At 45.2% G+C, this 14,567-nt stretch overlaps 1 protein-coding gene across 1 annotated transcript in view; it reads right to left on the reverse strand.

The window, feature by feature from the left end:
- Positions 1 to 13,350, reverse strand: part of SLC1A1 (solute carrier family 1 member 1) — a 90,887-nt gene extending 77,537 nt beyond the window's left edge. The window contains exon 1 of the mRNA XM_056106882.1: positions 13,065 to 13,350. Within this exon, the coding sequence (XP_055962857.1) occupies positions 13,065 to 13,155 (91 nt within the window). The 5' untranslated portion in view covers positions 13,156 to 13,350. The remainder of the gene's footprint in view (positions 1 to 13,064) is intronic.
- Positions 13,351 to 14,567: the final 1,217 nt, after the last annotated feature.

Here is a 14,567-nt window from a genome sequence, read left to right on the forward strand (position 1 = left end):
CAAGTGCTTCAAAGAAAAACATTACACCCAAGACCCAAGTTTTACTACTCACAGCCCCCACCCCATTTTTGTTTCCAAGAAACAGAAACATATACTCACAGTTTAATTAGGTGTCTCTATAAGCATTAGCTCCTTTGATAACAACAAAAGATCAGATTTAAGATCTAGAAATGACTATAAATGCAATTAAGATGACTACCAGAGGCCAAAAAACTAGACATGGTGAGTAAGTAAAATCACAACACCAGAGGGTTTTGTTTACACTTGATTTCTTTTTTTCTTACAGAAGCACTCTATCATTTCTACCTAAAAAAATAATTGTAGGGGCTGGAGAGATAACACAGCAGGTAAGGCACTGGCCTGGCATGCATCCAGCCTAAGTTAGAGACCCATCAGCCCCTATGATCCCCTGGGTCTGTCAGGAGTGGTCCCTGAGCACAGAGCCAGGAGTAAACCCTAAGTATTATATGGTTCAAAAACTAACACAAACAAACAAAATCCCAATAGTAATCGGAAGCTTTTCTCTACATTTTTTCAGAATAAATAAGCTACTTGGAGATTACTGGAAAATACTGACATCCAGTGCAGGTGGCCAACCTGTTACAGATGAGAAATGGACATGTCTCTGAAGTGGCAATAAGATCTTAACTTTCATTACTCTGGAACTCGGAATCTCTTCTGTGTGCGAGAAGCTTGGGAAATTTTTGAGGTATGAGGAAACAATCAATGAAAAAGAAGCAGAAGCAGCACACAGCTGTGTGTCTCCTGGCTGACAAGAAAGTTTTCCAATAAAAAAAAGTCAAATTCCATTTTCAGAATCTTTAATGACAAAAATCAATTGTTTATCCAAGTAGTTCAATACCAGGACAAAGGCTCTACCACTCCAGAATGATTCAGCTCTGCATCATGGTCAAAGTTTGGAAAATCGGATGGGTATCCCATTCTCTAGTAGTCCAACATAATTATCTGAAAGTCTCAGGTCAAAGCTGTCTCCCAATTCCACCTCTCATCTTCGAATGCCCAAGAGAAATTGCTTTCTTGTGTTTTTACGTTTTTTTAAAATGCCCCCTTCATTATTCAGTGATGAGGGTTCCACACATGCACACTTGTGGTGCTTATATGTTTAGTAGTGATGTATCCCTGGGGTAAACAAAGGTTGTTATTGTGGGGCTCACACAGTGGGCTGTGCTACTCATGAAGAGTAGTGCTCTGTACTGTGGTGCTTGCAGACAGGCCCTCTGGCCGTCACACTCTCTGATCCATAAGAACACTCTGGTTATTGTGCTCACTTGAGGATAGTTTGGGCATTTGTTCAGGAAGCCCTTCTTGATTTTCGCATTTTTAGTTTCTTGCCAGGACCACACCCTGCTTTTTGTGGTGTTTACACACACCTGGCTCCAGGGCGGCCAGATATTCCTTGAAACACCAAGGATCACAGACAGCAGAGCTGCCAGGCTCAAGCTTGGAGCCTACAATGGTCCTGGAGTCCTTACAGTTCAACGCAGGCATTCAAAGGCACCGAGTTCCTCCTGTGGCTCTAGGAGCTGACTCTGTGGCAGCGTGAACCACACTCAGGTTCACGTTAGTGATATTTCTGCATGTTTTGCTTCTAGACAGTGAGAAGACAAAACCCAGACCTAAACTCTACATTCCTTGCCAGTAACATCAATACACGTTCAATGTGAATTCCAAACTAAACGCCGAGTAGATTTTCACAACCAAGGATAATACTTTACATCTTATACTCCAATTCCGTTGAATTAGTAGTAGTTGCCTCAAAGATACTTCTGAGGATTCTGAGACTTTGACAAAGCTGGCAACGAATGTTGTAAGCCAACCCCAGGGCAGCACTGAGGGAAGTTGTGCGAATGCAGGATAATTTGGATATACAAAAAGGGAGATTAGCTCTGACACAGCAAATATGTATTACGTGATTAAAACAGGAATCAGGTCCATCTTCTGTTAGAGCAAGTGTTAACACTATTAGGTCGATTGTTAGAACAGACAAGACCAATAAATACATCGTGAGAGCACAGCGTATTTATTCAACTAGTAGAAAGTTTATGTAGGAGAACGAATGGGGTGGGAGTGGGGGAGGAGTGAATATTAAGGTATGTCCCAAGTTAAGGAATAGGAAAAATAAGAGATATGTGTGGTAAAAAAGGGATGGAGCGAGAGAGAGGCTTAATGAACAAGAATGACTGGAAGTACCAATTAGGCATATCAAGTTTTGCTAGGAAGTAGCCTTGTTTAGATCGCTCTTGGTGCAAATCTCAGCTCTAATACGACTTCAGTCGTGAAACCTAATCCTTGTAGTTTTCACCTTCCTCATCTGTAAAATGGATAAATCCTTACGTTGCTGAGGTTCAAATGGAAGTAAATGGGTACAAAACTTAACAAGTTCATAGCACTATAGCACTATCCTCCTGCTGTTCGTTGATTTGCTCGAGTGGGCACCAGTAACATCTCCATTGTGAGACTTGTTGTTATGGTTTTTGGCATATCAAATACGTCACAGGGAGCTTGCCAGGCTCTGCCATACAAGTTCATAAAGTTTTAGCTATAGGCTTGATTAACTATAAGAGAAACAACTTTTCCTAGGATAAAATGTGTTTCATTGTCTCCCAAATTGAAGAATCCAATATAAATAGATAAACCACAGTAAAATGGGTTAGTGGCCCAGAAAACCACTCAACATATGAATTACCCACAGAAACTGAGCAACACCTACTTCTGGCAGAGGGAAGAGGCTTGAAGCACAGACTTCTGTAGTTAGACATTTCTGGTGATGGTGCATTTTCTGGTTGTGGACAAATTATTTTTTGAATTATAAGTAACCAGTTAACTATCAAGCAACCGAAGTGGTAGAACGCAATTTAATTACTGATATCACTTGAGCAATCCCCTAAGGATTTTTCCTTTAGAAAAATAAACGCAGATACAGCTGAGAGCACCAAGCCTAAATAAGAGTCTTAGTGCAGTTACAAGAATAAACACAAAGTGGTGTCAGAGAGAAAGTACCGTGGGTAAGGTGTTTGTCCGGCACATGACTGATTCCAGTTCGATCCCTTCTACCACATATGGTCCTCTGAGTACTGTCAGGAGCGATCCCTGAGCACAGATCCAGGAGTAAGCCTTGAGTACTGCCCAGTGTGGTCCACAGCAACCACACAAAAACACATCACATGGAGGTTTGCTTCGCTTCAGTATATAGGCAGAGCAGTGAGTCACGTGATGCTGTTTTGGGTGGTGGGGAGCTCTTCCTAGATACAGAAAAATCTGCTGTGACAAGTGTCCTGTTTGTAGACAAAGTGAGGGATTCTGTGCCTAAGAAGGGTACTGGGGACAGAACCCTCAGCCTGCAACGAAGAATGAGGCACAGTGTTCTCCCCTTCTGGGATGCACAGGGACCACTACTCGGAGCTCACACAGCTGGGGCTGGGACAGGACACAGAGCATGAAACATCTGTGAGCTGGCTCTCGGTCTGCCCGAGCCAGAAATGACAGGAACACTTGCTGGAGATGAAATGTTCTACCTCTGGTAATGAAACCGGCAGCCCCAGATCTGCTTTAAATGTAGGGTAGTAACATTTCTGGCAATACAGTGAGTCACGGAAACACTTCCTTTCCATTAACAGAGGTGTTACTGTGGAGCATACTAATTACCACAGAGCGTTCTTTGTTGCAGTTTGGGGCTGTTTCCTCCGAAAATGTAATGAATTAGCTCCTTCTAAATCTCTCTACAGAGCTAAACTGTAGCTCAGAGGTGAATCATTGGCTTCAGACTGTCTCCAGCACCAGCTTCCATTGGATGGAATGGAGGTTCAACATTCAAAACTAGGAAAGGCCGCTGAAGACACTTGAGACTTAACAGACAGGGCTGCAGGGGAGTTTAAGCGGGCCACTCCGTGTCATCTAAAAGGAGCTCATTTTCTCCGAGAGTGCTCGAGCCTCCACAGGCTACCTGACTGTATCTAGATGTCCAGCCACACCACACCAGGGCCATCAGCCATTCCTTCAGCGGACTTCCCTGGCAGTGGCCCACTTGTCACCGACTCCCAATAGGACAGTTATTCTAAGTCTCAGCTCCTGTTAGAGGTAATCACAATTTCTCACAAGTAATTAATGTGGAGAACTTTCTCTCTTTACAAGCAAGGGCTCACATGTGAATACCCATGCTCTCTGGCAGCAAACTCCTCGTTTTTGTTTTAGTTTAGCTTGCTTGTTTTGGTTTGAGTTTTTTTGGGGGGGGGGGTGAGGGTGATTTGGGGCCACACCCATCACGTCAGGGATCACTCCTGGCTCTGTGCTCAGGGATCACTCTTGGTGCTGCTCAAGGAACAATAAAAGATGGCAGGGATTGAAGCCAGGTTGGTCATGTTCAAGGCAAGCTGTACCCGCTGGACTATCACTCTGGCCCTGATAGCTAATTCTTAATCATATTTGTATATATATATGCCACACTTAAAACATACTAATTTGAGTTTTCGTATCAACTCCACTAGATTCTGGTGTGGCATACAGTAATGGTCAACCTTGTATGTCTTCATTTAAGCTTCCCTAATTCCGATGCCCACTAGTCAAATTTTTCACAGGTGGGTAGCTCTGATTCTGTATTTTTCATCGAACTAAATAATTTACTATCTCAGATTAAGTGACACTTAATAAGACATGGACTACTTTCAATCATCTCTTTTCTCAGTACTAGATCTGGATCGATAAATAGACAGGAACAAATACATGCTCGTGCGTGTACACACACACACATACACACACACACACACACACACACACACACACACACACACACACCCTTTAATTCTCTGTCATTTAGCAATTTATATTTGAGGTTCTCCCCAGAGATGGCATTAAGTATATTTAGGAATGCTGACATTCTGGCGGCGAATGTAGTGTCATAACACTGTATGCATGAAACACTATCATTAATAAAATTGTACATTATAGTACTTCAGGGCTGGAGCGATAGCACAGCGGGTAGGGTGTTTGCCTTGCATGTGGCTGACCAGGGTTCGATTCCTTTACCCCTCTTGGAGAGCCCGGCAAGCTACTGAAAGTATCCGGCCTGCATGGCAAAGCCTGGCAAGCTACTCGTGATGTATTCAATATGGCAAACACAGTAACAAGTCTCACAATGTTACTGGACCCGCTCGAGCAAATCAATGAACAACAGAGGACAGTGACAGTATTTCAATAAAAATTGGAATATAGATGTGTGTGTATATTTATATATATATTTGTACATTAGTTATACATTTTATATATATAAATATTTATAATATATAAACCTGGGGGATAGTTAAGTACAGGGATCCTCAGTTCAATCCTTCTATCCCCTGTAACACATGGACCCTTAAGTATCACCACCTATGATCCTCTGAGCACCGCCAGGAGTGATCTGTGACAAAAGAGCTTGGAGGAAGCCTTGGGCACTTCTGGGTGTGGCTCAAAATCAAAACAAAACAGAAAAATAAAGCAAAAGTGAAAGCACCAGTTATAGCCATTCAAAACTCAAAATTCTTCTAATTCTTCAATATGTGGAATGTGGGTTAAGCCAACTAAAAGACCTCATTTCTAAGATCCTTAAGCAGAGATATGAATATATAGATAAATATTAGACACAAATATCTTTAATGTATACAGAGATATATTAGATATTGTGCACTATGTAGTTTGTGTTTCTATATTATTTATCACATGTTATATGACACCTAACATACATTAGACCTCAGATCACAACTGTAATGTATAATTTCATACTTATGTGGACCTTCATAATTGTCTCAGACATAATTGATGTTACTATGCTCAAGTCACTGATCAGTAATTCAAAAACAGAACAATTGACTCAAAGTCAAGGTCACTCATTCTTTTTGAATGACCCCTCCTCCCCTCTTTCATGGGGATCTGAGGGTGGAGGCACTTAGATCCCTGTGGAAGAGTTCCTTGGACTCAGTAAACTGAGGAATGACTATACAATCACAGAGTTAAAGGATCTTAAAAACAGAAGTAACCACAGAGTTCTTCTAAGCGAGGGCCAACAAGCATGTAACAGTCCTATCACTACTTCCTGATGCTCAGCCCCCTGGTAGGCATTGATTCCAGAACTTTTGTTTCCAATTCTTTTTTAAAAAATATATATTCTTTTTATTGTGTAAGGTTCTGTGGTTTATAACACTGGAATGGTTTCTCAAGCACATAATTGTTTCCAATTCTTCGGCAACAGACTTCTCACACTGCACAGTACCCTACATACAAATGGGAGTTGGCACATTAATGGACTCTTCTTTGCTCTTCCAGCTAATCCAAACCTTTCTTCTTTATGATAAGAAACAAAAGCCCAAATTAATGTCAAGTGCACTTTCTTACAAAAGCTTTTTTGAGAGTCAGGATCATTACTTTAAAATCTCATTTTACTTTCCGGTGCTGGCTAGGGCTAGGTACTAGAAGTGCTTTTGCCAACAAGAGGTTTATAATCTACTTTTGAGGAAGAAGAGATGAACATGTTAGAGGTTTATCAGAATAAATATGTCACAGCATTATTGATGTACCTCAGAGGAAGCTGAGTTTTGTTTTGTTTTTAGTGCAGAAAGGGGAGTTCAAACTAGGCTTTGTGATCACTAATCTGCTCAGTATACAAGGACATCTTACTAAGTTTCTGGGTCAGAAATGACCAGACAATAAAACAAATGTGTTAAGCCTATCAGCACTGTGGCTGGAAAGAAGGGCAAAGAAGTCCCTCTTTGGAGGTTCATGGGGCAGTGGTGGAGGCAGAAAAATTACATTATGACTATAAGGTAGCAAACATCAAGCAGGCATTTGTTAACATCGGTTCAAATGAGAGCATACTAGTTATTTTCCAGGCTGGCGATCTTTCCTTCTCTCTACTGCAGATAATCAACTCTGGAGATCACAACCTCTTTCTCTTACAAGCCAAATCTTGCCAAAGACCTGTCAGGTTACCCTGCTGAACACTTGGCACAGCTCTTTTCCCTTTACACTCTTACTTCTGTAACCCACTGAAGTTCCCATCTCTCCTTCCCTGAACCCTGACCAGACTGAGATGCCCACAAGGGAGTACTCCTTGAATATGTGGCCCACCTCTGTCCACCCTGGCGAACCTTTGAAGTAAGGATCACCTCACTGCCAGAAGTATTAGTATGTTTCTGAACCTTGAGAAGGGATCATTCTGGTTTATCAGTCTCGCAAAGCCCAGTGGATGTTTCTCACAATTGCAGTGCAATTGTGAGAGTCCTGTGAAAGGGCATGTTTTGGTCTCTTTTCGTCTCAGAGAAGGAAGCCACAGACCAAAGTACACTTCATGGAACTTCCATTCCCCTCCCCAACATGGCACAGAGTCAAAATTTCAGTGCCAGGCAGGTCAACAAGGACCAAAGAGGACAGGGAAATGGGCAGCAAAACAGAAAAGGAGAAGCTGCCTGAAGGAGGGGAAAGTCAAGATTAGGATGAACTGGTGTTGCCGGTTATCATCTGGGTGATCCTAGTCAAGTCCCTGCTGTTTCAATTCTGTTACCTCACCTGTACACGTGCAAATACTAACACCTATTCATACCAGAATGAGAACACCTACTTTGAAAGTTGCAAAATATTTTTCATTAAATGTTCAGAAAGTACTCCCTAAGATTTCACTAGCCATTGTGGAAATGAAATTTGAAAGTGAAAAGAATAAATCAAATACACACTAGGTTAACTACGGCAAACTCTGAAACTGGTCTCTCGAATTCCACCCTTGCCCTTGTGATCTATGGTTAAAACAGCAGCCAGGGACAGTTGATTAAAATATAACCAGATCATGTCCCTATGCTGCTCAAAACCTTTGAATGGTTTCTCATCTCCCTGTAAAAGCCAAAGTCCTTTGAAGGGCTTACTTAAAATACCCTGCTACTCCACTTCCTCCCTAGTTTTCCTCCTCATCTCCCCTTCCTTCACTCCACACCTCTCGCTCTTTCTGTTAAATAACCCAGAACGCTCCCAAGAGTTCTGTGAACATATTTCTTCACCTCCTTCCATTCCCAATTCAACTGACATCTCAGCAGGGCTTTCCCTCTCCTCAAAACCCATAATCCTCAGGCCTATGTTACTCTAGGGCAGAGCTTCTCAAAATCTTTTTCCAATTCTCTCTTCCTTCTCCATTCCCTGCATTTCTAGTTGACCCACTAGTGCTGTGACTCCACCCACCATCTGCATGACTGTCACCTGTGGCCCCCTGTAATAGCCTGGTGCTGCCTTAGAAAGCACTTTGACCAACTAACATATTCTACATCATATTTGACCAATCTCTACTTGAACAGGAGTTCCATATGGCAGAGAACAGATTATTAAAACCTAGAACAGTCTCAGGTAAACAGTAGGTACTCATGAATATTTATTGAATGAAATAATTTAGCATTAGTGATTGCAGGCATATTCCAAGACTGAGCTGATTTATAATCAGGTCTGGAATCTGCTAGAACAAATGAAATGTGTTCTGTACAGGGCCATGTACAAAACCTCCATGCAGGTGATGTGCTAGGCCTGGAATTAATCTGTCTGTGGCCAGTGCTTGTCCTCTAGGGCTTCACAGACACACGTAAAAACAGACAGAACAAGATAGCATATGCCATGACTCAAATCTGCACGGCCAGATATGCCAGAACTACCGCGTAGAAGATGTGAGGCCGGAAGGGTATTACCAAAAACATGAAGAAATTGCTCTCAATTTTAGGCAATGCAATCTGAAGCTATAAATATTGCTTCCTTAGGAGTCTGGAGAAAATGGTTTAGAATGAATAAGCTTATCAACTCTGTTGTGTAAATAATATCTACTTTCCTAAAAATCCATTAAGTGAGACAATTTTCAAAGGACTTAAATGACGCAATAACCTATCTAAAGAAAAAGATCAGGCTTCATGATGTGAATAAGGAGAGGAATTTTCCAGACCTTTGACAAGATTCTATACCATTAGATGTTACTGTATAATTTGAATAAGGGCCCTGACAAAGAATTCCATACTTAGTGATCATATTTTTAAATTCTTTTTTTTTCCTTTTTGGGGGTCACACCTGGTGATGCTCAGGCCTTACTCCTGGCTCTGCATTCAGGAATCATTCTTGGTGGTGCTCAGGATACCATATGGGATGTGAAGGACTGAACCAGGTTGGCCCTGTGCAATGAAAGCACTTTATCCTCTGAACTATCTCTCTGGCCCATGATTCTATTTTTTTAAACCATTTTTTTTAATGGAGACATCAGGATTAACCATCCTGTTCATCATGCTTCTTATACATTCAGAAAGAATTCATTAGGACAGAATTCTTTCTCAAGGCACAAACATTCTCCCAGAATTTAGGACTGAATTTAAAATCAGGCTAGCAGACAAAACAAAATTATTTTATCCTTTCCATTTTCTTCCTCAGAAAATGAAGAATGTTTGGGTTGGAGTGATAGTACAGCGGGGTAGGGTATTTGCCTTGCACGTGGCCAACCCGGGTTTGATTCCCAGCATCCATATGGTCTCTGAGCACTGCCAGGAGTGATTCCTGTGTATCGCCGGGTGTGACCCAAAAAATAAAAAAAAAATAGAAAATGAAGAATGTTTTGAAAACTGGTCCTCACCTAAGTAGGTCATGCCAAAAAAATCACCTGAATCACCCTGGACTCAGGCAAGACACTATGCAGAACATAAAAGACCATGAAAGATCTTATTTCATAAAAAAATTAATTTCCTTAAAATCAAATCATTTAGCTATAACTTAACAAAGCCTAGTATATGGTAGCCAGACAATTGGTCATTTTCACATGATCTTAATCAACCCTTTACTAAATATAGTAATTACTAATATCCCTACTTCCAGATAAGGAGATTAAAGAGTCAGAAAATAAGCAATCTGTCAAAATGGTAAAGTCCAGTAGTATGTAAACTCAAATCCAGGCTTCCAGACCCAGGTTCGGGGTGCATTCAACCATAGAGAACAGAGGGAACACTTTATCAATCGTCACAGAAAATGACGGAATGATGGGAATCAATTCCAATGTAACTGAGTACATCTCTTTTGCTGAAAACGCAAGATATTATTTCCAGGAATTTGTAGGGCTTCATATAAATTAACAAAATGGTCATTTTCCATCATTTCATCTTGTGAGAGTAAGAATTTGAGAAAATGTTTAGCTCTACAGCTCTCCTCATGTAGAAGAATTTTCACACCTAAGAGAGTTGAGCTTACACTGTATGTTCCCTCATTGTATCTTGAAAATGCAGATTTGTGGAAAAACAGAGGCTTTAAGATGGCTCATGAATGCATTTGCTCATTCCAAATTTCAACATTCCAAATATTTGTAAGTGTCGAGGTCGTTGAATTGTAACTAGTACCAAACATTTCAATGGCTGTGATCAGAATATGACATTTTATCAGAGCAGTTAATAAATCTAACAGTTTTTTTCTTCAAGATCTATATATACACAGAGATACTGAACGATTCAGAACAGAAGCTGCCTGATAGTCCTTGTGATTTTCTGTGTCAATTATGGTTCTTTGTTATAAAAACATGTTCTTACTGTCATGACCTACTAAGGGCTTATAAATGGACCCAGAATTACATGTTATAAACAGAATTTATAACCACATATTAAAGCTAGAAACTCAGTTCTCCTTAAACATGCTAGTAGTACAGACTACATGAACTGAGGTAGGATTCCCACCTAGATGCAGTGCTCCAAAGAAAGAGGAGGTCCCAGGCAAACTCTGTGACAGGAATAGTCCTTGGGTGGCCAAAGCTTCACATTTTCAGGCTAGGCAGAAGCACAAGAACACTGTCCCGAGTTGTACCTGGTGAAGCAACTTCTGCTGAACACCAAGATTTTGTTCATTTTTGTTTGGGGGCCATACACAGAAGTCCGCAGGGCTTGCTCCTGGCTCTGAACTCAGGGATGACTCCTGGCAGGCTTGGGGAACCATATGGAGTGCTGAGAATTGAACCTGGGTCAGCCACCTGCCAGGCAAATGCCCTACCCTCTGTACTATCTATTGCTCTGTCCCCATGCACCGAGTTTTTTTAAATGTTGTTTATCCTTTTATGAATGAAGTATCTGAATCAGCCCCCTGGCTTAGTCAGTATTGAAACAGATGGAAAGACACCAAAGAGCTCAAATAAAGAGCGCGCAATCTCTCAGGACCCCAGAAGGGTTAATGTCAGGGAACTGCTCTTGTCCTTCCCAAACCGCCAGCCAGCAATTCTGCTAGTGCACAACGTTGGTTTTGTTCTTGTTGTTGTTGTTGTTGTTGGTGGTGGTGGTGTTTTTTATTTTAAGTATCCCTGGAGAATCCCATAACCCAGAATTATTTGGAACCCTGAAGGCATCAAGAGCCTTAAAAAAGGCAGTTGGTGGGGCCAGAAATACAGCTCTTGCCTTGCATGCCGCTGACCTGGGTTCGATCCCCAACGGGCATGTGGATCCCGGTATAATCCACACAGGGCAATGGGGTAAGCCCCATGCTGGTGGTGTATCCCCCCCCCCCCCCACACACACACACAAAAGAACCACAAATAACAAAACAGCAATTCGTTCCGGATGGAAGTTACCAGGAAAACAAACAGGTACACCTCATCTATTTGGCTAATTTAGCTGTACTGATACCAAGCTGCGTTCTTTGCAACATTTGTTATGTGAATGTGCTGGGGCAAGGCGGCCTTTCTTAATTCGTCTCTTAATTCATCTCTCCTCAAAAACAGAGTCCTAAACCATGGCAGCTTTGCTAGAGGGAAACTGAGTTCAGCAGTGAAGGACCCTTCTTCCCTCAAGTGGCCTCTGCTATGGAAGTTTCGCCATGGTATTTATTTATTAGAAACCTAACTTTACCTGCACAAGGTTCTGCAAGAGCAAATTTTACCCTGAAGACATAATGAACTTCAACAGACATGGGGTGGTGGGGGGGGTGTGGAGTAGGAAAGGGAATTAGCAGGGAAAGGAGGTAACCAATAATCAGATTCTGAAGCAGGAGAGGAGAGCAGGGTGCTTAAAAGTGGGAGAGAGACTGCCTCCCTCCTGCCCATCTTTCTAGCAAACCTAGCCCCTTTCCAATGAGCAGGTGAGGTCTGGGAAGGAATGGAGGAGTCTTGTCCACTGGATGTCTCCACTCTGGGAGGAGAAAGCAAGAGACACCTTCAGCCTGACAGAGGTGCATCCAAGAGACCTAGTTGTCCAGCAGTCAGACGCTCAAAATCTCAATAGGATCAAAGCGTGCCTCTGAGCTACGACTCTGGCATCACCCTTGCCTACGGACTGATCCTTGCTTGAAAAGAAGCAACCAGGACTTCAAAATGATTTTTAAGCGAAAGACCATGCGGAGAGCAAGGAAGCCCACGAGAGGGATCTCTTGCAGATGGGCAGGGTGGGAGAAAAAGGTCATTCTCAGTTGGGTTTTTGTTCGTTTGTTTGCTAGCTCTCGTTCCTCGCTGATCTTAACTGCAAAGCCTGGAATTCGAGCAGGAACCCGGTCGGTTTCTACAGAGCCTCCCGGGTGCGGGCAGGTACACGTTCCTAGGCACTGTCCAGGCTGAGCAGTGACACCCTCTCTTCCTTCCTCCACCGTCGCCCCATCAGGGGCTGAACGTTCCTCTGGCTAACGTGCCTCTCCGCCCCTCCGCTCCCCCTACCCCAGAATGATGATCCTCAATTTCAGATCGGATTGGAAAACCTGAAACACGGTTTGCTTCCAAAATAGGAAGCCCCCCACCAGAGCCCTTAGCCTTTCCTTCCCTTCCTCCGAGCGCCCTCGATGATTCCGGTTGGAGCGAGACCCCCGCAGCGGCGGGGCGCACCAAGGCGGGTACCCAACCAAGCTTTGTCCTCCGCACCCAGGCACCGGGACCCTCGGGAAAGAAGCACACCCCCTCCCGACCCCACCCCAGGCCCGAGCTTCGGGAGCCCAAAGCCAGGAGGCGCGGGGGGCCCCGGGTCCGGCGATGCCCACCCGGCGCGCGGCCCGGGCCCCGGGAGCGCGTGGGGCTGCGCGCGCGTCGCCCACCCGCCCGCCGCGCCGCTCACCCAGCACCACCGCGGCCACGGTGGACAGCAGCAGCCAGTTCTTCGCGAGGAAGCGCTTCCAGTCGCATCCTCTCCTCGCCTGCTTGCCCATGGCTGGGGGCCGGGATGCGAGTCGCCGCGGCCGCGGTCCCCTGGGTGCGCGGTGGCCGGGGCGCGTCGCGCGCGCGCGCCGCTGCGCCGCCGGGCTCGGGCCGGGAGGGAGAACGGGGAGCGGTCCCCGGGCACGGGGCGCACGCCGGCTGCCGCAGCCCACGCTGTCCCCGCGCTGTCCCCGCCAAAGCCACCCGAGCTCGCGCGCGGCGCCCGCAGACAGTGCCCGCTCGGTGGCGGCGCGCGGCGACCGCGCCAGGCTCCTCCCGCCGCCGCGCTCCGCGCTCCGGGGACCAACCAGCGAGGCGCAGGGGAGGAGCGGCGGGCGGCGGGGAGGCGGCGGGGCCGCCGTCGCGTGCGTGGGTCGCCCGGGTCCGGGTGCAGCGGGCGTGGGAGGACTCCGGGCGCAGCGCTGGAAGCCCCGCCACCCCCCTGGAAGCTTGCGCCCCGCCCCCGCGCTGCTGCAGTCTGGCCTTTTGATTTTTATTTTATTAATTACTTTTTTTTTTTTTTTTTTTTTTTTGCTTTTTGGGTCACACCTGGCGATGCACAGGGGTTCCTTTTGGTTCGTGCACTCAGGAATTACTCCTGGCGGTGCTCAGGGGACCATATGGGATGCTGGGAATCCAACCCTGGTCAGGCAGCGTGCAAGGCAAACGCCCTACCCGCTGTGCTATCTCTCTCTCCAGCCCCTGCAATCTGGCCTTTTCTTCTTTTTCTTTTTGGGTCACACCTGGCGATGCACAGGAGTTACTCCTGGTTCATGCACTCAGGAATTACTCCTGGCGGTGCTCAGGGGACCATATGGGATGCTGGGAATGAACCCCGGTCAGGCCATGTGCAAGGCAAACGCCCATCACTCCAGCCCCACTCTGGCCTTTTTGTTTATTTATTTATTTGCTTTTTGGGTCACACCCCGCGATGCACAGGGGTTCCTCCTGGCTCTGCACTCAGGAGTCACTCCTCGCGGTGCTCAGGGGACCATATGGGATGCTGGGAATCCAGCCCCGGTCAGACCGCGTGCAAGGCAAACCCCTCCCCGGCTGTGCTCTCTCTCCAGCCCCTGCAGTCTGGCCTTTTTTAAACATTTCTCGCACCTTCTCCCAGTCAGGCTAGATTTGGAGCATTTCCTCCTCGCTCTCACCCTGAGACCTCAGACTCTGCCCACCCATTGCACTCCCTTGGCTTCCCTCCACACCAGGCACAGACCTAACGACGTGGTACCCGTCCCGGGGAGCTGGGGGAAATTGAGCTCGACCCCTTATTTTTGGCGCACGCCGCGGCAGCATCATGTTAAGAAAGTAGAAAGTGCTGAAATAGAGCAGGCATCCTGAATGCTCCCACGAGTCCTATAATTCACCGCCCACCCTCTACGTCCAACCTGGAATTAACTCTCCTCTTTGTTTTGTGTGT

Source organism: Sorex fumeus, unplaced genomic scaffold (genome assembly GCF_029834395.1).
Source record: "Sorex fumeus unplaced genomic scaffold, SorFum_2.1 ptg000149l, whole genome shotgun sequence".
NCBI lineage: Eukaryota > Metazoa > Chordata > Mammalia > Eulipotyphla > Soricidae > Sorex > Sorex fumeus.